General features: G+C 39.2%; 1 protein-coding gene across 1 annotated transcript in view; it reads left to right on the forward strand.

Annotated features, from left to right (window-relative positions):
- Positions 1–27,657, forward strand: part of LOC120515518 (transmembrane protein 245-like) — an 87,158-nt gene that overhangs the window by 388 nt on the left and 59,113 nt on the right. The window contains 5 exon segments of the mRNA XM_039736578.1: positions 1–95; positions 3,548–3,665; positions 3,892–3,990; positions 4,083–4,190; positions 24,806–25,006. The exon segment at positions 1–95 is cut by the window's left edge and continues 388 nt beyond it. Coding sequence (XP_039592512.1) covers positions 1–95; positions 3,548–3,665; positions 3,892–3,990; positions 4,083–4,190; positions 24,806–25,006 — 621 coding nt within the window.

The raw sequence follows: 27,657 nt of genomic DNA on the forward strand, positions 1-27,657 counted from the left end.
TTTACTATGGCGGGAATGTCATCAGGGTGCAGGAGCTCTTGAAGTACACATGTGAAGCCATCAACAGCACATTGGAGTGTTTTGGAATGGTGTGGGTAAGTGAAAGGATGCATCTCCTAAGCACAGTTAAATACAATAGTCAGTTGATGCAAGGATTCTTCTTGGAATTGGGCTGCTTTGAATTGAAAGACAGAAGAATGTGACTGATAAGTTTTTGTTCATTTTAAACTAAGTTGACACCTACATAGAAACTGCGATGTTGTAGTGGAAACTGAGCTTTAGCTTTTAGGAGCAGTAAAATGTAGCAGCCAAGGTTTTCGGTTCCTTGCTCCTTTGTGCTGGCTCTGCTTTTGTAGTTTCCCACCCAATGTATTTTGTCTTATGTGTGTCTTTGTGATTCAATTACAATACGTGGAAAAAAATCAATGAAATACATTCAGTACTTGCACAGTGAGGGTGGCATGGTGGAGCTGTGGTAGCGCTGCTGCCTTGCAGTATCAAGACCAGGATTTGTGTCCCTGGTCGTCCCTGCATAGAGTTTCCATGGTCTCCCCATGTTTGTGTGGAGCTCTGGTGTCCTCCCACTGTCCGAAGACATGCGTTTTAGGTGGACCGGTGACACTAAATTGGCCCGTGTGTATGTGGTTTTGGCCCAGCGATGGACTGGTTCCCTGTTGGCTTATTATTCTCTGGGATAAGCTCCAACACCGACCGCGACCCAGGTCTGGATTAGAAAATGACATGACTTGCACAGTGTAGCTAGTCAAAACTCTTTTGACAATTCAGAGAATTCCCACAACAAGTAAAGATCCTTCAAACCCCAAGGCCTTTTCACTTTGTGTGACTTTTCCAGTAATTTTTCAGTTGCCTTCATTTACATAATCTCAACAAGATGCAATCAGTGGTTTGCTCTCATGAAGAACATTCCAACTAGTCAACAGCTCCATGCAATTATATCAGATGGGTTTGATTCTGCCTTCTTCTTAAGGGTGAACTCTATGTGCAAACAGTGGAGAGGCTTATTTCCCATATTTTACATACAGAAAAGAATGGAGAAAGAAACTAAAACGAGAGTGTTGAGATTACGACTGAATAAGCAGTACCTGTTACCCTTGATACATCACAGGCTCCATCAAGCAACACGCTATAGGTGGTCGCAAAAAAAGGGCGATCATGATTGTGCTGGAAGGTGTTGGCATACATCACTATCAAGTTGTGTAAATTGACATGGTCTACACTGAAAAAAAAATGTGATGATTCACACTTAATATTTTCAATCTGAACCAATATAATTCTTTTTAGCTTAATGATCCCACAATTTTTAAGTTGAGGCAAATCATTTAGAGTGATTGGGTGCAATTCACTTTTTTTTTTACTGAAGTAAATCTCTATTTTTTAAGTTGTTCTTCTTTTCTGGCAGTTGGAAAGCCATCAAACTGGAAAGTTCGACCGAAAGAATATATAAATGGCCCCCAAACACAGCACATGAACAACCTAAAATATTAAGTTAAATGAAATAGTATTTTTATGTTTATTCCATCCACCATAACTTAATTTGGTACAATTTTTTTTTACATTGATTGAGATCTGAAACCAAATATTTCAAGCTACAACACTAAATGACTAATCTTAAGTTGCTTGAAAGAGAAAATTTGCGTTGAACGAACAACATCAATGTTATACTTTTTTCAGTGTAGCGCAGCAATCAGAAATCAAATGTGACATACTGTACATCACGTGACTTCTAGCCATGGGGTAACATCAGATTGAGTCTTTCATTTTTCTAGCAGCTCTGAGGAGAAGCAATGGCATGAGCTATGTTGGGCTGAGTGGGTCATATTTTACTGGGTGAAGTTCTGTTTTCTCTTAGAACCGCCACCATTACATTGTATTTTATCAACAGAAAAGAGAGAAAACACAATACAGATTCTAAATGTTAGTGAATGCTTGCACCAATTGCAACATTTGAAATGTTTTGCCTGTGCTTTTTCCTCCTTGGTTTTCATTTGCAATCAAAAGTTAATTCAAACATGCTAATTTTGTACTGTTGATATTGTGCAGGAAGACCCAACATTGAATACAAATTCAGAGTTCATTACCTCGGGCAACCTTCAAATCTGCCATAGGCTGAGGTTTATGTGGGTTTTATGTTACTGGCATGTTTGGGCATCTCAGATCTAAGTTTCCTACTTTGTTCTACCAGTCTCTGTAATTTTTAAATGTGTCGAGACATTTTTCTTTCAACTATATATTTGACTCCAGTAACTTGGATTGCAAAATAACAGAATCTTTTAACTGCTGTTGTGTTGCACTTTTCCCCTTTTTGACTCTGTTGATTTGATGGTAGGCTAGTTGATGCTGCTGTATAAACTCTTAATGTGCAGAATTAATATAAGCTTGCTATTGCCCTGATAAAACTAACTGCCTCGCTCACTTTATTCACTATCATTTCTAGATGTACTGTATTACGTAGTAAGTAGGTGTTCTCTTTCTTAATTTGACTGAAGTATAAATCATACACATAATTGCAAACTGATTTATAAACAGAAACCAAGCATACAACGTTATATGAAAAACAAAATAGGCAAGTGTATTACAGTGTTTCTTGCTTTCAGATGCTGCCGATCTGCTACTGTTGCCACAACTATTAATTAGAAAGTTCCAGCAGCATACAAGTTTCAAGCATCTTAACATAAAGTATACGAAGGCTTCTCCACAGCAAGTGGTCATTCTGGATAGGTGGAAGAAGACCACCGACAACTCCCAGACACACTTCCTGCGCTCTCAGCTCTTATAAATTTTATCAGGGCAATAATTGTATACGTTCTAGACACGTCAACGACTAAGCAAATAAGAAAGAGCAGGGACAAACATTTGAGAAAGTCGGGTAATTTATTAGAGATAAATAAACTAAATTCACTCACAGGCAGTTATACGTTGTGTTGTCACAATGTCAGTCCAAACATGGAATCAAAATTTAATGCGATCTTGAACAAACGTTAATTGCAAATATTGTTTTTACTGAAGTTTTAAAGTAAAAGTGAAAATAATGCATATGTAACAATTCCCATGAAAATAGCAATCTCTTTAAATTGTTTATCCAGTTTACCAAACCCATGGGTGGGCGAGTGAAGCCCCCTAGTTATTTTAAGAAAACTAGACTGAAATTTGAACTCAATTTCTGATTCCTGTATTGCTTCCACTTTAAACACTGCTCTTTTCATCTTTAGCAGGCTGTGTTTCTCATCTTAAGATATACTTGCTTCACTTATTATTTGGCTGATGCCTTTATCCAAGGGGCTATACAACATTTGACAGATACAGTTGGTTGGAGCACAGGCAGGTGAAGTGAGCTGCTCATGGCCACACAGTGTCAATAGCAGGATTTGAAGTCCAAAGCTTTACCCGCTATACCACGGTGCCTACAATTGTGTGGAATCTCCTTTTTGAGTCCTTTGTTTATTGAACACATTTTGCTGCATTTTAACAATGTAACCTCCTGCTGATGCTAGAATACATGAATGTGTTTTTTCCTCTTGTCCCTAAGGTCTGCACACTGGTGGTGGGCTATGTACTAGCAATTTCTTTTAAATGGACCCCAAGCACACAACACTATCTCAGAGCCATTTCAGTGCCAGTCTGGACAGTGCTGCTGTTGTACTTGGGTAAGTAAGTGCAGATTAATAACTTAAACCAAAGTTATTAATTAAATAAATACATTTTGATTTGTTTTCTTTCTGCCTAAAAACATTGGTTGCTGAGGGCACTGTGGCTTGTCCTTTTGTCTGTTTGCTGTCTCGCAGTCAATCGTAGAGTTAAGCTGCTGGGACTGACTCTCTTGACAAGTTAAAAACAATTGTTCCATAGTAAAGCCAAATCTTCTGCCTACAGCATCTGTGACTGGCTCCTGGAGAATCCCCATCTTCATTCTGGTTGTGTCTCTAATGATAGTGGGTGCCTTCCAGGAAAGAAAGCGGGCAAATGGAGTAGGTGAGGCCAATGCCCTGAAAAATAAATGTGTGTATTTAGATGAGTAGACTCCATAATAACATTTAATATTATCACCTGTCCTACAGGACTAGAGATCTCTGACCAGGTGCTTTCCATTGCCGCCAATACCATCAGCATGGCATTCTCCTACACTGGCTTTAGGCAGAAGCCTTCTGAACGTTCTGATTTTCAGCTCACAGGTGACTGACTCTAGTTTTACAATTTGAAAGCATATTTTTAAAATCATTTATGGTAATGATACAATACATCAAGACTCCTTCAAATTAACTAAATATACTAATTATTTTAAATTTGTCCTGGTCACTGTCTGTTTGAAGTTTGCATGCTTAAATGGATTTTCTTTTGGTTTCCTTTCACTATCCAAAGTCGAGCTGACTAGAATAAGTGGACACTTGAGAAATGGCCTGGTGTTTGTGTGTGAGTGTGAATGTTAAGGGTAAGTTTCTGTTTTATACTACTAATATGGTATCTGGCTCTGTATCGATAGACAGGTTCAGAATATGGAAGGATGGTGTAGAAGTCAATGCTATTGACTGTGAATGTAGTGGCAGTTAGTACAATGTTCGGGGTGTCGTTATGGTCTATAAGCATTCCAATATTTGCTGTAGTTGACACATTCTTTATTTGCTAAAAGACAGAGTTACAAAAGTATATGGGCATGGATGCTTAGTTTATGTTGGTAAACCACAAAGTAAAGACAATTTGAAAATTAGGCAGTAACTGCAATGGATTGATGCTGATGCAAAACAACACATTCACGATGGCTTATGGGTAGTTTGAACGCGTGCAGCACAGTACTGTTCTATTAGTCAAGCTGAAGCCAAGGTCAAACATGAACGCTCCTCTGAGAGATTGCAACATTACTGAGCTATAGTGAGATTAATTTGGACAGATGTTGTGACACCTTGTGAAATTCACCAAAAGGATATTGGCTTGTGATCAGTAAGCTGTTTGGATGCACATGTTACGCAAATTTTACAGTGTCCCAAGTTATCATGCAGTTTGGCATGAGCAGATCCATAGCTGATATCCAAATGTGCAGCAACAGTGGTGTGACGATGCGGGTCGCTCCATGCTCCCATCTTGCATTCAGGGAGCCCTGAACTCGTCACGGTAGGTAATGTTACCGATGAGATTGGCAGTGAGGCACAACAAATAGAGCAAAGGGATGGTGCAAAAGTGCAAAGTGCTTTTATTTAAAAACAACAAAAAAAAAAAAAAGTGTTCAAATAAATAGTGCAGTGTTTAAAAAAAATGTCTTTATTAAATAAGTAATCCATAAAAACAGAAGTTAAGTGAAGGTTAAAAAAAACACAGAAGAAAAAACAATCCTTTAAAACGACGAGGTTAAAACAAAGCTGGAAGCAGTCCTTTAAATAAAATCCAAAGCCCGGTGTCTTTTACCTGGCGGCTCCCCTGCTTCTCCCATCAGGGTTCTCAACAGGAGAGTCGCCCTACCAGCAGCTGGCCTTCTCTCTACTCTGCTGGTCTGGACGCTTCCCGATCCCTGGCTTCGGTTGCACTCTCTAGACTGAGACTTGGCTTCCCTAACGACCAGGACGTTCACGTCAGGGAATTCACCACCCAAGCCTCTCGACTCCCACTGCCTTTTCGGCCTTACGCAACCAGCTGTCTTACTACCGGTCACTCCCGTTCCTCCATAAAATGTTCAGCGGGAGCGACCACTACCAGCTGCCCTAGGTGTTTGACAAACATCCCTGCTAGGGCTTAACTGTCCAGCTGCCTGCCTGCCTGCGGGCCTTCACTCGCTTACTTGCTCGCACCGTCTCTCTCTCTCTCTCTCTCTCTCTGTCTCTCTCTCTCTCTCTCTCTCTGCTGCTTTCTGCTTTCTGCTCTCCTGCAACCCCTGTCTTTCTTTTTCCTTCCTTTTTTCTTCTTCCCTCTTCCTTAGCCGCCTTGCGCTTCTATTCATGAAGAGGACGTGGCAGCTGTGGCAAATCAACAGACCCGAACACAATCACGGATGCGGACAATTTCTCACCTGTGCACTTAGGTGGGAAACGCTCACATCACGGATCATCCCGGGAACCTGTTTTACCACACAACCACCACGCCCCCTTGCTAAGCCGCGAGTGCGGTGATTATTTATTTAAAACTGGCCCTTTGACATGAGCTGTGGACCCGCTATAACACAAGTGGACCTCATCATCTGTCGCTGTTCAGTGATAAAGGCATTCACCATGTCGATGTGGGTTTATGTATGCAATGTTGATGATTAACCAGATCAAGTTTTGTTGGTAGATTTGTTCTTCCCACTTTAAAAGTTTCTACCCATTCCTAAGCATTTCGTTGAGTGATGCTGTTTTCACTTCCACACTAAGCCAACATCCTTTGTTGAACTTCAGTAGGTTTCACCCTCTGCCCAATGAAACCTCACCATGGTGCATTATTCAACAATGTTGCAGTCCTGCAGCAGAGAGCATCCATGCTCATTTGACCTGGATTTCAACTAGATTAATGACCGAGCACTGGGATGTGCATGTTTGAACTCTTTGTAAGCAGTCACAAACGTGTTGCATTGCATCAGCTTCTATCAGTTGCAGTTAGCGTGTAGTTTTTAACTTGCTTTCACTATTAAATGAGGGTAAGTAAAGTAATGTTTTGAAATATCACTGATGTTTGGAAAAGAAAACATAATAGTTACATGTGCACTGCTGCAATGTTTGATGTGTTACTGCAGTGGAGTTAACTTTCAATATGTTGTTATTGTTTGTAAACGCAGTCATATTTGTACAATACATGTTTGGCTTGTTGCAAATAATGCTTCTAGAGAAGTCCATGGAAATAGATTAAAAACGATTACTAAACGAAAAATAGCACTACTTTAACCCAGTTGTTTAAGTTTGTGTTGAAAGACACAGTGTGCATCTGAGAAGATGGGAAGCCCACTAAAATCCATTCATCTTCCAAATCCATTTATCTAGAGTAAAGTCGTGGGGCAGCATAAGAAAAGTTGAAGAAAAGAAATACAATTTAGGAGAAATCATGTTTTTTTTCCTCCAAATGGACTTCTTGCAAATGATTATAAGTTATGACCATTTAAAAGAATTCTAGCCAAGTGTGGTTCCTTATTTTCATTTTGTAAATTGTAGTCATCATCTTTGTCTCAAGGGGTGTTGAAGGTACTTTTTACTTCTTAGGAACTGAACATAATCTTTACAAGATATGAAATCTTTACAACACACTGAAAAATGCAGACTACAGATACAGTGTGTGTGTGTGTGTGTGTGTGTATATATATATATATATATGTATATATATGTATATATATATATGTGTATATATATATATATATATATATATATATATATATATATATATAGCATAGTTTACTGTCAAATAATGCAAAGAGTATGCGACACGTGTTTCGCCCTTATTTGGGCTCATCAGGCGTACACACTCCACTGCTTCCCTGCGGGTATCAAACCTCAGACATCAGCGTCAGAGACAAAGTCCCTTTACGCTGCGCCATGGCGTGTAGTTCGTTCATTTGACAGCCTGTAGATCGGAGTAATTACATTCATCATTCGTAGTGTGAGTCCCGACCTGATTGTATGGGTGGTTACCTACTAGGTAACGCACCACGGAGCCCTCTTTCAGTTGCGAGAAAATCATAGGATGTTACATAGTTTACTGTCAAATAAGTTCGCAACACGTGCTTTGCCCTGACGCAGACATCCGAGGTTCGATCCCCTCTAGGGGAGCAGTGGAGTGTGTACTTCTGATGAGCTCAAATGAGTGTCTGGATTTTGGATGGAGGTATTTTTGACCATTCTTCTATACAAAATCTCTGCAGTTAAATTTGATGGCTTCTGAGCATGGACAGCCTGCTTCAAATCATCCCATAGATTTTCGATGATATTCAAGTCAGGGGACTGTGACGGGCATTCCAGAACATTGTACTTCTCCCTTTGCATGAATGCCTTTGTAGATTTCGAACTGTGTTTTGGGTCATTGTCTTGTTTTGAATATCCAACCCCTGCGTAACTTCAACTTTGTGACTGATGCTTAAACATTATCGTGAAGAATTTGTTGATATTGGGTTGAATTCATCCAACCCCCGGCTTTAACAAGGGGCCCAGTCCCTGAACTAGCCACACAGCCCCACAGCATGATGGAACTTCCACCAAATTTGACAGTAGATAGCAGGCGTTTTTCTTGGAATGTGGTGTTCTTCTTCCACCATGCAAAGCGCTTTTTGTTATGACCAAATAACTGAATTTTTGTCTCGTCAGTCCAAAGCACTTTGTTCCAAAATGAATCTGGCTTGTCTAAATGAGCATTTGCATACAACGAGCAACTCTGTTTGTGGCGTGAGTGCAGAAAGGGCTTCTTTCTTATCACCCTGCCATACAGATGTTTTGTGGAAATTGCGCTGAATTGTATAACAATATACAGATACGCCATCTGCAGCAAGATGTTCTTGCAGGTCTTTGTAGGTGATCTGTGGGTGGTCTGTAACCATTCTCACAATCCTGCGCATATGTTGCTCCTGTATTTTTCTTGGCCTGCTAGACCTGCTGGGTTTAACAGCAACTGTGCCTGTGGCCTTCCATTTCCTGATTACATTCCTTACAGTTGAAACTGACAGTTTAAACCTCTGAGATAGCTTTTTGTAGCCTTCCCCTAAACCAGGGGTCTGCAACCTTTAAGACATAAAGAGCCACTTGGACCCGTTTTCGAAAAGAAAAAAAAACTTGGAGCTGCAAAACCATTATGCAACGCGTACATGCATCTATTTAATCGAGCGTTTATTTACGTTTAAACTTCTACTTTTATTCATATTTAAAATGCGAAAAAACTTGGCGAAATCACAATAAATAACCACGCACCAACTCTGCAACTTGTTTACAAGTTAGTATGGCAAGTTACATATCAAAATGCTCGGCAGCTCATTGGCTGTAAGTTTTGAGTGTCAGTCACAGTGTCCAATCAAACTGGTAGATTCTACCAGAGTTCAGAGCTATACGTCACTCTCAAAGCTTTCTGTGACACTGGTTGGCTATACGAGGTGCCAGTCAACCCCAGACCCGTCGTAATTGGCCAACTTAGGTGTCTTTCGGAAGCTAACACTTCCGTGTTTCATGCGGTAGCATGGTTATCGCCGACAGAAACAAATTACGTCTAATATGAGCAATATAAGTGAAAAAAAATTACGTAGGTGGTCTCAAGTTATGAAACGTTTTCTGGAGTTTTGTCCCTTTGAGAATATATCGCGCTTTGGACCTAAATCGTTTTACTGGATTATATTCGCTGGAGCCTTACAGACACAATGGGATCAATACTGCTCGGAAATATTGATGTTTGACTTGCAGGGGGTCTTCAAAGGTAGGCATAGTCAACTCTTAAAAGTATGTACTTCTCTGTAAAAAAGGCTTTAGTGTCAGTGCTGTGGTTGTTGTGTGTCAAAATAGTTTATATCATCGGAAAGACGAGACTTTGAAGTTTCATTTGATGGGTAGGGTGTCGAGATGCATGGCAGATGGGCATGCACACATTACTGTAACGTTTTTAAAACGCTGTTATGTCCCGGGACTGGCACGTGTGCGCGTTAAGAGAAAAGAAAAGAGGGAAAAAAAAGTGTGACTTACCTCCTGAGAGCGAATCACGCGCCTTCCTTCAGCCCGGTCCTCCTCTTTATGGCAGGCTCGGCAGCGCAGCGGCAGTCTGGCGGCGCGATGACGCCTGCACCGGTCTGGCGTCCTCTCTGATAGGCTGCCAGCCAGCGGCAGCACACACGTCATCCTCCGCGGCGAGCAGCCTGACAGGTAAGGCGGTGCCTCCCATTCTTCAGGAGCGCGCCGCAGCCACTGAAAGACTCCAGCACGCGTGACACACTACCGGAGCCGCGGCAGAGCCGCGGGGTTGCCGACCCCCGCCCTAAACCATGAGACTGAACAATCTTTGTTTTCAGATCTTTTGAGAGTTGCTTTGAGGATCCCAAGCTGTCACTCTTCAGAGGAGAGTCAAAGGGAAGCATAACTTGCAATTGACCACCTTAAATACCTTTACTCATGATTGGACATGCCTGTCTATGAAGTTCAAGGCTTAACGAGCTAATCCAACCAATTTGGTGTTGCAAGTAATCAGTATTGAGCAGTTACATGCATTCAAATCAGCAAAATTACAAGGACACCCACATTTTTGCACAGCCAGTTTTTCACATTTGATTTAATTTCATACAATTAAATACTGCTCCACTGCTTCACACCAAAATGATGTTCCTAGGAAATGAAAGATATACCACTTTTATCTTTTTTTGTTGAAAGTAGAGTAAATTATTATGCAGGGTGAGAGGGGTTCCCAAACTTTTTCATATGACTGTGTGTATATATATATATATATATATATATATATATATATATATATATATATATATATATATATATATATATATATATATATATATATATATAGTGGTCTATGGCCAGCTTGTCATCACGGCCAGTACCCCCAGGCCACCAGATGGAGCTCTCCCTGCAGCATGGTGGTTCCCCGGATGCCAGCAGGGAATCATGGACTATGGAGTTTTCCTTTACAAACCTGCTGGATACCCCAGGGGCCAACCGAGAACGCTGCAGGGAGGTCCAGAGAGTCACATGTGCCCTATCACCGGGAAGTATGTCATAGACAAAGCGACTGCGAAGTGACATGCTTCCAGGGTGAAGAAGGACTTTTTATCTGACCCAGAAGTAATAAGGAATCATGAACTGAAGGACTGTGGGAACACTTCCGGGTTAGGGGATATAAAAGACTAAGAAAGACACCAGAGCGTCGAGCTGAGCTGGGTGGTAGGAGGGCAACGCGTCTGGGAGTCAGAAGTGTTTATTATTGTGATTATTGTGGAATTGAATGAGTATTGTAGAAGGGAGGGTGCTTTGTGCACTGCTGCAGAAGAATAAGTTCAATATTTGGATTTTTACTTGGTGATTGGAGTCTTGGACGGGGTTCAAGGGAGCGATAGCGCTTCCTATCTGCAACTATATATATATATATATATATATATATATATATATATATATATATATATATATATATATACTGCAAAAAAAACGCCTCTGACTTTCAACTGTTTTTACTTTCAGTAAACTTAATGTGTAAATATTTGTATGAACAGTAAAAGAGTCAACACCATAAGACATAAACTAAAAATGTTTCACAATGTGTCCCTGAATGAAGGGAGGCTCAAAATCAAAAGTACCAGTCAGTATGTGGTGTGGCCACCAGCTGCTTGAAGTACTGCAGTGCATCTCCTCCTCATGGACTGGACCAGATTTGTCAGTTCTTGCTGTGAGATGTTACCCCACTCTTCCACCAAGGCACCTGCAAGTTCCTGGACATTTCTGGGGAATGGCCTAGCCCTCACCCTGCGATCCAACAGGTCCCAGACGTGCTCAATGGGATTGAGATCCGGGCTCTTCCACTGCGAGGATGATCAGCTGTCCTTCCTGTCTCCCTGTAGTGCTGTCTTAGGCGTCTCACAGTGCGGACATGGCAATTTATTGCCCTAGCCACATCAGCAGTCCTCATGCCTCCCTGCAGCATGCCTAATGCACATTCACGCAGATGAGCAGGGACCCTGGGCATCTTTCTTTGGGTGTTTTCACAGTCGGTAGACAAGTCTCTTTAGTGTCCTGCGTTTTAGAACTGTGACCTTAAATGCCTACTTTCTGTAAGCTGTTAAGGTCTTAACGACCATTCCACAGGTGCATGTTAATTAATTGATTATGGTTAATTGAACATGCATGGAAAACATTGTTTACACCCTTTACAATGAAGATCTGTAAAGTTATTTGGATTTTTAAAACATTATTGCTGAAATACACAGTCCTGAAAAAGGGACGTTTCTTTTTTTGCTGAGTATATGTATATATATATATATATATACACACACACACACAGTGGAACCTTGGGTCACGAACGTCTCGGACCACGTACAAATCGGGTTATGACCAGAAAGTTCGCAAAACTTTTGCATCTGTTCACGACCACACACTTGGGTGACGAACAAGCCAGTTTCCCTTCCAGTTCGTACATGCCGATGATTTACACACATGTTCAGTCTCTTACTGTGCATTTCCTGTGCAGAGAGAAAGAGAGAAGGCAGCTAAAGAATGTGCCAGGCTTGTTTTTAAAGAGACTGCTTCGAGCATTGTTTTAATCTTGTATTTAATGAAGACTTTTTTCTATTGGATTTTAACCTCCACTTCACTTCTGTTTTTATGGGATCATTTATTTATTGAAGGATTCTGAAAGCACTACACTGTAATTTGGACTTTGTTTTTGATTGTTGTTTTGTTGATTTTAATAAAAGCACTTGGTACTTTTTGCACCATCTGATTGCTCCATTGTAGTGCCTCACTGCCGTGCTCATCGGTAACATTATCGACGGTGACGGGTTTAAGGGCTCCCGGAAGCGAGATGGGAGCATGCAGTGTACCCACAACGTCACAGACTTTACCTCAAAGCTGTAATCTCCTCTCCACCCAGTTCCTCCTAACTTCCTTCATGCCAGAACTCGACTCCTGTAAAGTTAGTTTTCTTGGTTGTTTATGGTTAGTTTTTGTATAAATTACGGATTTTTCAAATGTTCATTTTTTTTCCCTATCCTTAAAACTCATTAAAAAAAGTGTTTACAGAGAGCGGTTCGTAAGTCTATAGCGTGAACTCTTGCAGTGTTAGTTTTCTCTGTTCAAGGTTTTCTCAGTGTTATTCAATGTTTTTACATTTAGTTTACTATTACACTGTGCATTCTATGGTATAATTAACTATTTTTGTGCTTAAAAATCTTTAAAAAAATATATTTACATACAGCTTGTACAGTCCGGAATGGAATAATTGTATTTGCATACAATCCTATGGGGGAAATGACTTCAGGTCGCGACCGGAGTTTTGGAACGAATTACGGTTGTGACCTGAGGTTCGTGTGTGTGTGTGTGTGTGTGTGTATATGTATATGTATATATATATATATATACATACTATTTAAAAGAATTAAAGGAACACTTTTTAATCAAAGTATAGCATAAAGTCAATGAAACTTATGGGATATTAATCTGCAGTAGCAGAGGGGGTTGTTAATCAGTTTCAGCTGCTGTGGTGTTAATGAAATTAACAACAGATGCACTAGAGGGGCAACAATGAGATGACCCCCAAAACAGGAATGGTTTTACAGGTGGAGGCCACTGAGATTTTTCCCTCCTCATCTTTTCTGACTGTTTCTTCACTAGTTTTGCATTTGGCTACAGTCAGTGTCACTACTGGTAGCATGAGGCGATACCTGGACCCTACAGAGGTTGCACAGGTAGTCCAACTTCTCTAGGATGGCACATCAATACGTGTCATTGCCAGAAGGTTTGCTGTGTCTCCCTGGACAGTCTCAAGGGAATGGAGGAGATTCTAGGAGACAAGCAGTTACTCTAGGAGAGCTGGAGAGGGCCATAGAAGGTCCATAACCCATCAGCAGGACCAGTATCTGCTCCTTTGGGCAAGGAGGAACAGGATGAGCACTGCCAGAGCCCTACAAAATGACCTCCAGCAGGCCACTGGTGTGAATGTCTCTGACCAAACAACCAGAAAGACTTCATGAGGGTGACCCAAGGGCCCCATGTCTTCTAATGGGCCCTGAGCCTGAGCTCACTGCCCAGCAGCATGCAGCTCGATTGGCATTCGCCATAGAATACCAGAATTGGCAGATGCACCACTGGTGCCCTGTGCTTTTTACAGATGAGAGCAGGTTCACCCTGAGCACGTGACAGAAGTGAAAGGGTCTGGAGAAGCCATAGAGAACATTATGCTGCTCTGTAACATCATTCAGCATGAGCAGTTTGTTGGTGGGTTAATGATTGTCTGGGGAGGCATATCCATGGAGGGTCACACAGACCGCTACAGGCTTGACAAAGGCACCTTGGCTGCCATTAGGTATCAGGATGAAATCCTTGGACCCATTGTCAGACCCTATGCTGGTACAGTGGCTCCTGGTGCACGACAATTCCTGGCCTCATGTGGTGAGAGTATGCAGGCAGTTCCTGGAGGATGAAGGAATTGATACCATTGACTGGCCACCAAACGTTCCTGACCTAAATCCAATAGAACACCTCTGGGACATTATGTTTTGGTCCATCCAATGCCACCAGGTTGCACCTCAGACTGTCCAGGAGCTCAGTGATGCCCTGGTCCAGATCTGGGAGGAGATCCCCCACAACACCATCTGTCATCTCATTAGAAGCATGCACCGATGTTGTCAGGCATGTATAAAAGAACACAGGGGCCATACAAAGTGCTGCGTACAATTTTGAGTTGCTGCAATAAAATTTTGGCAAAATGGACTAGCCTGCCACATAATTTTTTCACTCTGATTTTTGGGGCGTCTTTGATTTCAGGGCTCTGTAGGTTGATCATTTTCATTTCCATCAAACGATATGGCATCCTTTCGTTCCTAACACATTACCCAGTCTATATCAGTATAGATATCCAGGAGGATTTCTTTTTCCCATTGAGATCTGGTATGTTTTCAAAGTGTTCCTTTAATTTTTTTGAGCAGTTTATATATATATATATATATATATATATATATTGTATGTGTGTGTGTGTATATATATATATAATATATATATTAGTTACCTGATGCTGCTTCACTGTTTTTTTTTTTTGTTTTTTTTTTTACTGCCATTGTTTATTGTTTAATCTAGTGTACTCTGTTATATCAGTAAGCAGTGCAGCAGGGAGTTGGACGACCTTACAACATCCCCAGCTTCAGTACTTTCTGAGTGGCTCTCCATGTTCTCCACAAGTAGTTTTTGATTTTCTCATATATTCTAAAGACATGTTGTCAGGCACACTGAAGAATCAAAATTGTTCAGAAGTTGGTTTGTGTAAATCTATAATACGGTGTGCTGTCTGTTAGGGTTTGGATATGGTGCACAGCCATTTAATAGAAAAAGCATTATGGAAAATTATTATTTATGGCTTATAGATCACTAACTGCATGAAATTTGGAGATTATTGAATATAAAGGACGGCAAACAGTACAGCACAGACAGTAACAACACTGAAGTATAACTATCATCAACAATTACATTTTTAACTAAATGGCAGACAACAGAAAGCCCCATCAGAATTTATGGGATTTTTTCCAGAATCATGGTCAAAAATATGACCAGTCATTGGTTTACAATAAACATTAGCAATCATCCAACTTCAAAAGGGCAGGGCAATGCAATTCCAGTGTGAATAGTGATCCTATGCCACTGTTTGCTTAAATATAAATGAACCAAGTTTTAATGACATCCAACAAAATTATATAAATTGTATTAGGAAGATATACATATAGCTTACCAACATGATCTCTTTAGTTCAATCAGCCTATTGTAATTGAAGCAACAAATCTTTTTGTAAAGGTTTATAAGATTCATTTTGTGTAAAAGCAATGCTTCTATTAAATTATACTTTTTTTTTTATCTTTAGTTGTTCCAGATAAATGCATTACATAAGAAGTTAAATAATGTCATTTTCAAATATCCAAAAAAACCTCATTCAATCAGAACTATAACTGATCCCATATATCACTAAAACAATTAAAATATGTAATCAAATCACCCAGAACAGAAAGCAACTTAGAAATAAAATGTGAGGAAAAAAGAGAAGAGGTCAGCACACTGTGTTATATAGCCGCTTATTAATTAAACCGCTGGAGGGTTAGCAGTTACACAAGCAGGACCTTAGCAAAGTTAATTTAAAATAGCATTACTGAAATCTTGCTCTGCACAGTTACATATACAGAAAATGTGATTTTTTTTTCTTTTCTAGTTGTAGATAACATAAAAAACATTTTTCCACTGAGGTATGGAGAAAACATTAGGATTCTTGCAGCTAAAGAGAAGTAGTCCACATGCAAACAATGTAGTGTAGGACATTATGGTCAGTTCATCACTAGATAATCAAAGATTGTCTGAAATAACTTCAAAGTCTTCTATAAAATGATTTGCAATGGTTGCACATCCTAACCTAATATAAAAGAAAAAGCCATTCTGGGAAAAAATGATTATGTTTTAACAGTCTCAAAACATATGCCTGAGTGAGGCTGGAGTTACAGTGCATTGGTCACAAATTGGGCTCAGTCCTTGATAAATTTTAGAGTTGTTTTAGTTTGGAAAGATATTCACAGTGGACGTATTTAGCTGGATGACCGCATATTTTGCACAAATTAAAGAAGAATGAATGTTGCAAATTACCGACTTCCACTCATTGCCTGAGATATTGATAGAGCGGTTTCCTTCCCAACATTTGCCAAAAGCGGTTTAGAGGTGAGCTCTGTGTCAATATTTGATAAAGACTGGACATGCTGGCAACGTTTTTCTCCTAATTAGTGAAAATATTTTTAAATATGAGCACGGGAGGTGTATTAGGGAAATTCTTTTTAAAAAGTTCCTAACTTTTAGATAAAAATATAAGTGTCTTGAAGGAATTCCTTATACTACAAACCTAATCGAGATATATACACATATTATCAATATAAAGCTCTCTGAAGGTTAAGATGTCTAGCATTTTCCAAACCTTAGATGCTTTATAGTTGGGGAGGCTGGAATGCAAAATGATCATTTAATGGAGCAGCAGAAAGCAGTGTCTTTTTGTTGAAGTGTTTTCTACATTGGTTTCATGTTCTGCCTGATTGAAGAACAATCTGATTACTAGTATACTGGTGAAAATTATTAATGACCAGAGCACACAACCTGGCCAGTACATATTAAGTACTGTGCTCCTCTTTCCATTGTCTCAAGTTATGAATATTTGCAACCCAGTGGTGTAGATGGAAGTCCAGTAATAACATGCCATACTGTGCTTGAATTATGTAATATTACCTTTTTACTATATAGTAAATGAGTGGATAACAGAATCAAGAATTAAAAAAAATGACTTATTAATAAAGACAGGAATACACTAAAACGGGAATATATCTTTGGGTGGATATTGATTGTATCTATATTAACTCTGGCTACTAAGAAGAGGTGAGAGTAGACCATCTGTTGATGCCTAGTTTAGTGCTTTCCATCAGACTGCCAAAATTGAATTTAAAAATATCTTTAACCCTCTTTATAATTGTCAAGTAACTCTGAAATACTTGAACTGTTCTGAAGTTGTCAACAGAAACCTTTCTACCATCTTATTTATGTGCAAATGAGTTTATGAAAAAACATAGTTTTTTCCAGATCAATTTAAAATCCAGACATCTTGCGAAAGTAATTTAATAGAAACTTTTGAGTTTTGCCATAGACATTCAGTATCCGTTGCAATCTGCATTCGAGATAGTTGACTGGTTTATCAGGTTCTAAGTTGAAATGTGAATTTATATTATTTACCTATACAGAGGCTTCTGGTCTTGAGTAAAGTAATTTAATCCAGGCTACGGTATCTGAACCAAGCCCAAATTTGTGCAAACTAGTAAAGAGATCCCTATTTTACTTCTTCAAAAGATTTTTGTACATCTAGAGACACTAAAGCTTCTGGAAGCTGAGTTTCTGAGAGAGCACACAGTGCACTCAATAGGAGCTGAACATTTGACGATATTTGCCTGCTTTTATTGAATCCCGCTTAGTTGTGTGATATAATTATAGTGAGCACTTTCTCAATTTGTTTTATGAGACCTTTAGTCGATATCTTGACATCATTATTTATTAATCAGATTCGTCTTTAAAGTGCATATTCTAAAGGGTCTTCATTTTCTTCGGATTGACACCTGTTGTAGGGTATGAGTTAGAATACAGTACTGAGATTTTTTGCTTCATTAAATATAGCTACCGATCAGCTTTAGGAGACACCCTTTTTGTAAACGTCTGCTCAATAACCTGCTTTCTTACTTTGTCCGGAATTTAAGTAACACTTGGTAAAATTTCCATTTAGCCTAAATTGTGGCATTTCTGAATTATCAAGAAAGACATTGACATGTCCTGCCTTGCACCCTGTGTTGGCTGGGATTGGCTCCAGCACACCCCCGTGACTCTATAGTTAGGATATAGCGGGTTGGATAATGGATGGATGGATGGATGGATATTGACATGACCTTCCACTTCTGTATAGAGACTAATGCTCGCTGAATTTTGTCCCTTTTAGATGTTGTGACAATGGTGCCATACCCAACACAGACAGACGCAGGAGGCACATTTATTAAAACACAAGCTGTTTTTATTTTTGTTTCTGCTCGTGGAGAACATCTTAACCTTTCCCATGAGCAAACAAAAGTCCTCCTCCACTCCTCCCGGCAAACTTCATCTCCCTCCTCCCAACTCTGGCTCCCGGAGTGGTGACTGCTGGCTCCTTTTATAATGCCACCGGAAGTGCTCCAGGTGCTTGTTGACCTACTTCTATTTCCGGCAGCAATTCTAGGTGTTGTGGAAAAACTGGCCAAGAGGGCTCCGCAGCTGTTGCAGCAAACCCTGACGGCACCCCCGGATCCCAACAGGGCTGTAGATAACTCCCAACTCCCAAATACCCTGAAGCCCTGCAGAAATCCGAGGCATCACCGCAACCCATGGGGGCTGCCATCTAACATCCTGGGGGAGGTGCTGTTCTGCCCACGCTTGCTCCCCCGCCCTCTCCATGAAGACAAGGACCCCGGCTGTCTGTGACCACGTTTACCTTATGCTAGTCTTTTTTCCTTTTATCTGTCTGTGGAGTTTTGTTAGCTTTTTCTCCATGCTTGTAATAAGAACATCAGAACTTGAAGATTAATTGTTCTGTTACTCCTCTAAAAAATTCTGTTTATAGGGACATAAATTCTACTTGTTAATGTGACAACCAAGAAATACAAGTCAGCTGTGATACATAAAACTATAAAACCTGCTCATTTTGGTTAAATTCAATTTAAATGATATGTTTAACAACGTCCTAGCCCAAGAATATTTTTGAATTAACTGATTCCTTTGTTTCAAAAAAGCATAGAGTCCTGGTGCTCAAACTTATATATGTCCAGAAAATTGTTTTTCATTTGTTTACCGGCTCTGTTTAGCAAACACTAGTTATGTGGTAGTTATTCCTCTTATATTTGAGTCATCTAGTGTGTGTGTAGTAAGAATGTTGTTTCCATGATATTGTGGTTTGTCCATTTCTTTATTTTTTCTCTCTCAAATCGCAAAGTGATTCTATAGTTGAGGTGTTGCTGTTTGGGCTTAGGCAGCTTAAAGTTAATAGATTTTCCTGGGTAGTGGGTGGTTACGAGGCTCTTCGTTTACTTAATATTTAAATCTATATGGAAGCATTTGATCAAATGATGATGATACAAGTGGGTATCGCAATGATCTGATGTCAATTGAGACAGTCCAGGCACCTTCATCCCATTGTTTAATTGATTTTTTGTTATGTGAATTGTGCAGGAACTTGCTAGTGACCAATGAGACATGCAAAGTTAATTTTAACGTCACAGAAGTCTTTACGCACATACAGGAAAATTCAGCTATGGCACCACAAAAACAAAGCAAATAACAAAAATATTTAAAACTTGATAATATTTCCTTTAAACTGTTACATATTTAATATTATTATTTTTTCAAACCTAATAATTTTTAATTTTGTCCTTAAATGGGTAGGCATGCAGAAATTGTCCAACCTTTTGCTTCGATGATGCTGTGGTAGGCTCTGGCACAACCAAAGGTATGAAATTGAATTAAATGGAATCACAAGATGATAGATCAATCAGTGGATAGCTGGATGGACAGTTATAATTAGTTTCCAAATAATTCAAATAGTCAAATTAGTCTGTAGTTTCTTTAACATCAAAACAGGCCATTTACTGCAATCTCTTACTGCCAGGACTGCTTATATCTTAATGGCAGAAATGCCACTGAAATGTGTAAATCAAATCACAGGTCCCTAATTTACAGTTTGCAGTTTTAGTTTTGGAGGTTCGAGTTCCATTTATAGTTTTTAGTCCAGACGAAAATGCACATTTCTTACCTAAATTAAGAATTATGATTCTGCGTAGGGGTGGGTGATCTTTCGAAAAAATCAAAAAATTGGATGTAATGATTTTCTCCTCACCCATTCACAGGTTTTTGGCAAGGAAAATCAATTGATCCACTTTTTGGGTTTCAGAGCAGCCCTTTGACTTGCGGCATTATTGCCACCTGTGCTAATCACTCTTTCTGATGGTGCACTGGCTGCTGGGATACAATGATACTTTTTTTGCCAGGCATCCAACCCATGGAAAAGTTTCCCTGATGCTCTCTCCACCAGTCCAAGGGATCCAACTCACTGTCAGCCTCAGGTATTGAGAGGTATGATGCCAGTTCTATCTCAATTAAGTTTGTCAAATGTGGAGCAGTTAGGCCAGTGGTTGAGGAAATGGTTACTTTGAGAAGGCTACCTAAAATTTTCTTCTTTTTTTTCTTCATCTAAGTAGTTAAGTTTAAACCTTGGGTCAAGAAGAATAGACACCATGTCTAGGACGTCATCTGTTGTTGGGTCGCCATATTTTTCACTGAGATACTGTGTGATGGTTTCCTTTATCATCTATAAGTCAGTATCCTCAAGATTCACACTCAAAATATTCATTTTCAGAAGATGCAAGACTGTATTAAAGTAAGACACACTAACATAGTTCTCACCTGACAGTGCATCTGTGAAATCACTGAGGGGACTCGGGGCCTTCTTCACTGACTCCAAAATGTCAATATCTAGCCAAGTTGGCACAAGGTGCCTTGTTTTTCTGTCTGCTTTTAAAACCTGTGTAATGGCTGCTTCTTGTTCAAGGATTCTTTCAATCATCTTGAGTCTGGACCCCCATCGTGTCGGAGACTCTGTTATTAGCTTCTGCTGAGGCAGATACAGCTCTACTTGTGTTTTCGGTAGCGCTCTCTGCTCTTTCCAACGAAAGGAAAAAGCACTAACAACATTTTGCACAGTGATGTTGCACGTTGAATTTGTGTATCCATTGTAATTTTTTTCTATGAAAGGTGTAAAACATACACAGGTAGTTAATTTAAGTTTAGATCAACTGAATTTATTAAAAAAATAAACAGACCTGTTGTATCATTTGAACAATTGAATCAATATTTTGCGATAATTAAATCATTTTGTCATTTGAAATAATGAAAATGGTCTTATGAGGCAGAAAAAAGGTCTAACTATATAGATATAGGGCGGCAAGGTGGCACAGTGGTAGAACTGCTGCCTCACAGTAAGGAGACCTGGGTTCGCGTCCCAGGTCCTCTCTGCGGGTGGTTTGCATGTTCTCCCCTTGTCTGCGTGGGTTTCCTCCCACTGTCCAAAGACATGCAGGTTAGGTGGACTGGCGATTCTAAATTGGCCCTAGTGTGTGCTATTTACTCTTCACTTAGACTCCAAGACTTTAGTGCTTCCTTCAGGTCTTGAGCAATTAGCTCCCCAGTGTGGTCTTCAGGGAAGTAATTAGTTTGAAGACGTGCACTTTTTAGCTTCCAATCATCAACAAAATGGATGGTCAGGCTCAGGTATGGCACGGATATTTGACTGGACCATAAGTCACTCGTTGTTGCAAAATTGCTGTTCTTTAATTGCTTCGCAACCCTCTGACAGCAATTGCTATACATATGCGGAATGGCTGTAACAGAAAAATATTTGTGACTTGGAAGATCATATTGTGCATCTAAAGTGTACATCAGTTTCTTAAAACTCACGTTGTCTACAGCTTTGAATGGTACCATATCCTTAACTAGGTAGAATGTGACCACCTCAGTCACCTCTTTCCATCGTTTGCTGCTTTTATCATATTTTTTTCAACTTCTCTAATGCTTTGGTCAACGACAACTATTTATGCTTCGCTGCCACATGAGATACAGATGAATGGGGTTGTACTGCCGGACTGAAACAGTCTTGGCATGTTCCTTTGGGTGTCTCAGTTTAAGATGATTAAATAGATTTGTCGTATTGCCTCCCAGAGTGCCGACCGTTGTCTGACAAATTTTACATACTTGCATAACTTTGCTTTGTGCAGTATCTGACGGTGCATAGCCGAACCACTGCCACACTACTGATGTTGAGTCCTTCTTTGGCACAAGCTCATCATCTGCCATGCTGCTTGCGCGCTATGAACTGTTTTCAACTTCTTCATACAAGAAAGCCGTGATGAGGACATGTCATATAATTTGGCCAATCACAACAGGAAATCTTTCTGTTGATTTGTGGACTTGGCGTGGATCCGTTAGTATTGAGTATTAGAAGAATATAAAAGATCACAATCTGTATGTTTCGCTTTGAAAATTAGATTGTGGACGTGTTTAAGATCTATCACAATCTAAAATTGTCAGATCACACACCCCCAATTCTGTGTGAATAATTTTATCCAGTACCCATGAATCATGTTTAACATTTTGATCTCCTGCAGTCGAACGATCCAAAATGGTGAATTGGTGTTCTCTGTCTAGGAAGATTCATCACTTACAATACTGCAATTCCATCCAAAGCTTTGCTCCATTTCTTTCTTAAATTTTATATCTGCAGTTATACTGATGCTGTCAGCGCTTTCTGTTAGTTGACTTGAGTGAATATGCAGTTCATTCTTATTTGATAACAGGATATTTCTACATGGACTTTTAGAATGTCATTTTGTCCTGATTCTGAATACTCTTGCACTGTACATTGCTAATGGAGTGCTTGATTCAATTCTTCATATGAAAGTAGGACTGATTAGTACCTGATGGAGCCTGATATACTTGGTTACACAAGTCTTTATATAAAGAATCCGTTTGAAGAACTTGACATGCTGACTTCACCTTAGTTGACATCAGTTTCCTGTTAGATGTACTCTGTGTGGACAACATGGTTTAAAACTAGGAATGCTCTGATCAGGTTTTTCAAATCCAATACCAATCACCGATTCCATGTTACTTGATTGGACAATTCTGACACGAATTCAGATTTTTTTTCCTTTATCCCTTTAAAAAACTTTTTACATTAAGCTCCTGCATAACATAACCAGATGCACAGAAACCTTATGTCCTATATGAAAGTGTATTTTTATAATTAAACTGTACACTACAGGTTTCAACTGTTCATTTTTTTGTTTACAAAATGTAATTCTGTAGGCTTATTACTCATAAGCCTCATAATCATGATTAGAAAAATACTAAAATAAATAACATTTCCTTAAAATACATACTTTAACTAATAAAACATGTACAAAAATATGTATTCATAATGCTTCACATAATTACAAACTGTCATACGGTTTATATTTTTTTTTTCTGTAATGCACCCATCTAAAACAAGGCTTAATTAAATAAAGTAGTTTACATCATTTCTGTAACTTTATATATATATATATATATATATATATATACTGTCCATGGCAACTCCCCCGGAACATAAGCAACAGGGGCGTCCCTGCCGGGCATGGGACCCGGCTGTCCTTCACAATATAAATATATATATATATATATTATAATATTGTGGTCTACGTCCGGCTTCTTATCCCGGCCAATACCCTCAGGCCGCCAGATAGGGCTCTCCCTGCAGTATGAAGGTGCCCCAGATACCAGCAGGGAATCATGGACTATAGAGTTTTCCCCTACAAACCTGCTGGATACACCACAGGCCAACAGAGGACGCTGCAGGGAGGCCCAGAGAGTCGTTTGTGCCCTATAACCCGGAAGTGCGTCTTCGTCACAGCGACAGGAGAGATGACGTACTTCCGTGGCGAAGAAAAGGACTTTTTATCTGACCCGGAAGTGATAAGGAATCATGGACTGAAGGATGGGAAACACTTCCAGGTCAGGGACTATAAAAGGATTGTGGGAAAGCCCAGACGTTGAGCTGAGCTAAGTGGAAGGGTGGCAACGCGTCTGGGAGTGGTGGAGAGTTTATTATTGTGATTATTGGTTTGTTGTATGAGTGTTGTGGAGAGGAGGGTGCTTTGTGCACTGTGCAGTTCAAAAATAAATTATATTTGGACTTTTACCTGGTGTGTGGGGTCTTGGACAAGGGTTCAAGGGAGCGATAGCACCCCCTGTCTGTATACATATATACACACTCTCACACAATCAATTAATTGATATTGGCAATTAAATACTACTTAAATGTGAGATGTCATTATAAATATGGATTATTATTTTTAATTATGTAGAACTTGTTTTTTAACAAAACTTCTGCTGTACGACACACAGCAACAAATAATAAAGTACAAATCTTTTAAAAAGCTGCAAATGTATCAAATGTTCATAAGTTGTTCACTAAGATGACACAAGACTAACATGCTCAATATGTTTATAAGTAAAACCCTTATTTTGCTGTTAAGTTAACAAGAATATTGTTTACTAAGTTGCACTTTCAAATTCTGCTTTACATTTTCTTTTTTCCAGTTAAATATGTAAACTAAAAAAAGGTCTCTGTCCAATCTCAAATGGTGTTCTTTTTCTTTTAAAGAACAAAATAAAAAGGTCTGAATTCATTAAACTAGCTTGTCGTGCTGTTTGTCTAATTGCACAGGACGACTCCTCCAATTCCTTTTTCTCAGTTTATTGTTCCACTTCTTTTAACGTAAAGGCTAAGCTCTCTTGTAAAACAAGTCTCAATTTGCTGCTCTTTGATTACACTGAAACAAAGAGTTGTGCTGGCTCAGCTACTGTAATACTTGTGTCAATTAGCACTGCAACTAAATTACTGTAAAGCTCAGAAAAGATCAGTTTTTGTGGTCAATTTACCAATCCCCAGTCAAGTCTTTTTTTAGTGAGAAATAGCTGATTTAGATAAGTGTTTTATCAGTTGGAGCAGCCCCATCTGAAACACACTTTCTTTTGCTTTCCAGGTTCTCCCAGAACTTACCCCTCAAGCCTAGCTTCATCTTCACTGTCATCCTCCAGCAGCCGGTCACAACCTGAGTTTTATTTATCTCTGCAGAAGAAGAGCACAAGTGACATCTATTTTGTGGTTCTGGTTTGGGCCATCATCACAGTGCAGATGTGGCTGAATTTGTGGTTGCTACAGTTGCTCCCAGTCCCTGTTGCTGGTAATGTAGAACAGATTGTGCTGTTGGTATATAATATTCAGTGATCCACTCAACTTAAATCTTATTTTAAATACTTATGGTGAACTGATTCCGGCTCTCTGCCATCTTAAAGCCTCACTGCTCAACACTAAATTAGAGCTCACTTAATCCATTATAGGGTGTTTTATTGTGATAGGGTCACTATTTCCCAGTATGCTCTTTATTATGTAAACTTTAAAAGAAAGGAAGGAAGGGATAGGGAAAATTTATGATGTCCCCTCCAGGTAGAAATTCTATGCTAGAATGGAGATTGGACTAGAGAACTGAGTTGTGGCTGAATAGGTTTGGTATGAAGTAGCGATTCAGCTTATTCTATTTATCTTAGAAGTACACCAAGGAAGTTTGACTAAGATAAAATCACAGGTAACAAAGAAACCCAGTCTCTCACTGCCTTTTTCCATCCATGGAGGAGAAGACTACCTCTCTCGGTGGCTACATAAAAAGGTCATGTTGAATCAAGAGCCATGCCAGACCAGAAAATAATCAATAAGACTGTGAGCCACCGTGTAGCCTACTACTGCCAACACTCACATTTGTACATTTTTTATTACTTTTGAAATGTTATCTATTAAACATAAATAAATATGTAACTTTTTCTGCCCAACCTGTTCAGGTTTTGTATATAGGTGCTTGGAGGTATAGAATGAAAGAAACAGGGAAGTGCTACAGTACCTGACAGTGTGGTAAGAGTATGGGATTTGAAGCTTCATTTTGAGGTCATCATGAAAAAGAGCATAAGGATAAAAAGGTCACCCTAGGACCCTACCTCAACAAAACACAGGAGTCGTGTGGGAGTGGGAGCCTTCCCTGGCAGCACCAGGTGAAAGGCAGGAACGAAATATGCCCGGACAGGAATCCATTCACATATAGATACCTAAATGTTGAAGAATGCCACCAGTTTTACTGATTTTCTTTACATTTAACTGCTCAAGGAGAACATGACACTTCTTATCCTTCTTGTCCTTGATTTTTATGCATATAATTTGTACATCCAAATAATTTATTAATCTAATATTTATTTGATCTGTGATATCAATGTAGCAAAAATTGCATTTCTCAGCTGTCAGTTTTCATTCTCTTAAATTGTTGAATAGGTTTTTTTGAAGGCAATTTATCCTCCACTACTCCTCTATCAATTAAATCAAATTATAATAATTCAGTTTTTAATTCAATGCTTAAAAATTGCTAACTGACTTTATTCAATATTTGAAGAGGCGAGAGGTTATTTCTGTTAATCTTGTACAGTAATACTCCAAAGTGTGACAAAAGAAAATTGACAAAATCCAAGGAGAAATTTGGAATATTTTTACTTTGTAAATACTATACATGAAAAATGTCCTACTGCATGCTATTTTTTAAAAAACTTTTTATTTTTTCTTACTCTGAGAAGTAACTGCTCAGAGCAACAGATTACAGTGTTCATAACTGTTGTTGTGAGTTTGGGCTTCCTAAGCACAAAAGTCTCAAATCACTCAAAAGGCTCACTAGGTGGGGGAAGCCATCAAACCCCAGCTAGCAATAAGAGGGCAAACGTAGAATCTTTATAATAAAAAAGATTTATTTTTACAGAAATGAGATTTATTTTTACAGAAATGTTCTGTAACAATGAAGCTCTGAAAAGCACAAAAAACAAAGCTGGAGTTGCCTAAAATAGAAAGTCCCATAGCAAACACAGTTCAATACAAAAATCAAAAGAAGAGGCGAAAAAAAATAGTGCAAACAGTAGAAATCCAACTGTTGTATTTCAGCCAGGTTTCCTCCCCTGCCTGGGGTTCAAATTCTTGTTTCGTTCTTTTTTGTTCATTACTGAGTCTTTGATTTATGTTAATGTTACTTTTGTTTATTATTTGTTTTATTGATTATGTTTTATATTCATTGTCCAAGCACATTTTCCTCAGCTTTTATGGGGCTGAGGGCAATCGCTTGACGGTGATGGGCAGGTCGACCATTCACAAAACACACAGCACATGGAAAAAGACATGTAGACCTAAAGAAACTAAATAACCAATAATGTCAATATAAAAAATGAACTAAACAGACATAGATGAGAAATTTGAAACTCCAGGCTGAAACACAATAACTGTGGCTGCACCACAACATTTTAAGGAAAGCCTTATTGGCAGGAATATTAGGATTGCTGTTAATGTCCTTTACTCCGCAGCTGACCTTGTACACTGTGCTTTGACTTTTAAGATACTGGACATCCAGAGCTTTGTTTTCTCTAAGAGGTTAACACTAAGGACAACCTGGAGATGGATATTGGGAGCCACAAATGAATCTATACTCAGCGCAGTGTTTTACTAGTGGACAGCATAGACTGCCGTGTTGTTAGTAGACATGTCTCTAGAACACCATCAAGACTAATGCATTCACTTTGTGAATAGTACACTTACGTTCTCTCTCCTGCAGCCTGTTCTAAAGCAAATAAAGATGATTAAGTTATTTTTCACTTATTTAGAGTTTACCATTTTTGTTCCATTCCAAATCTCTGCTCCGTGTTTCAGTCAAGAAAAAATATATATTTATATATTTTTATATATATATATTAAACAGAGTGAGAAAGATGAAGTCAGAAAGGGATGACTCCCCCATTTACTGACATGAATGCAGAA

The sequence above is a fragment of the Polypterus senegalus genome, chromosome 15, assembly GCF_016835505.1.
Source record: "Polypterus senegalus isolate Bchr_013 chromosome 15, ASM1683550v1, whole genome shotgun sequence".
NCBI classification, from domain to species: domain Eukaryota; kingdom Metazoa; phylum Chordata; class Cladistia; order Polypteriformes; family Polypteridae; genus Polypterus; species Polypterus senegalus.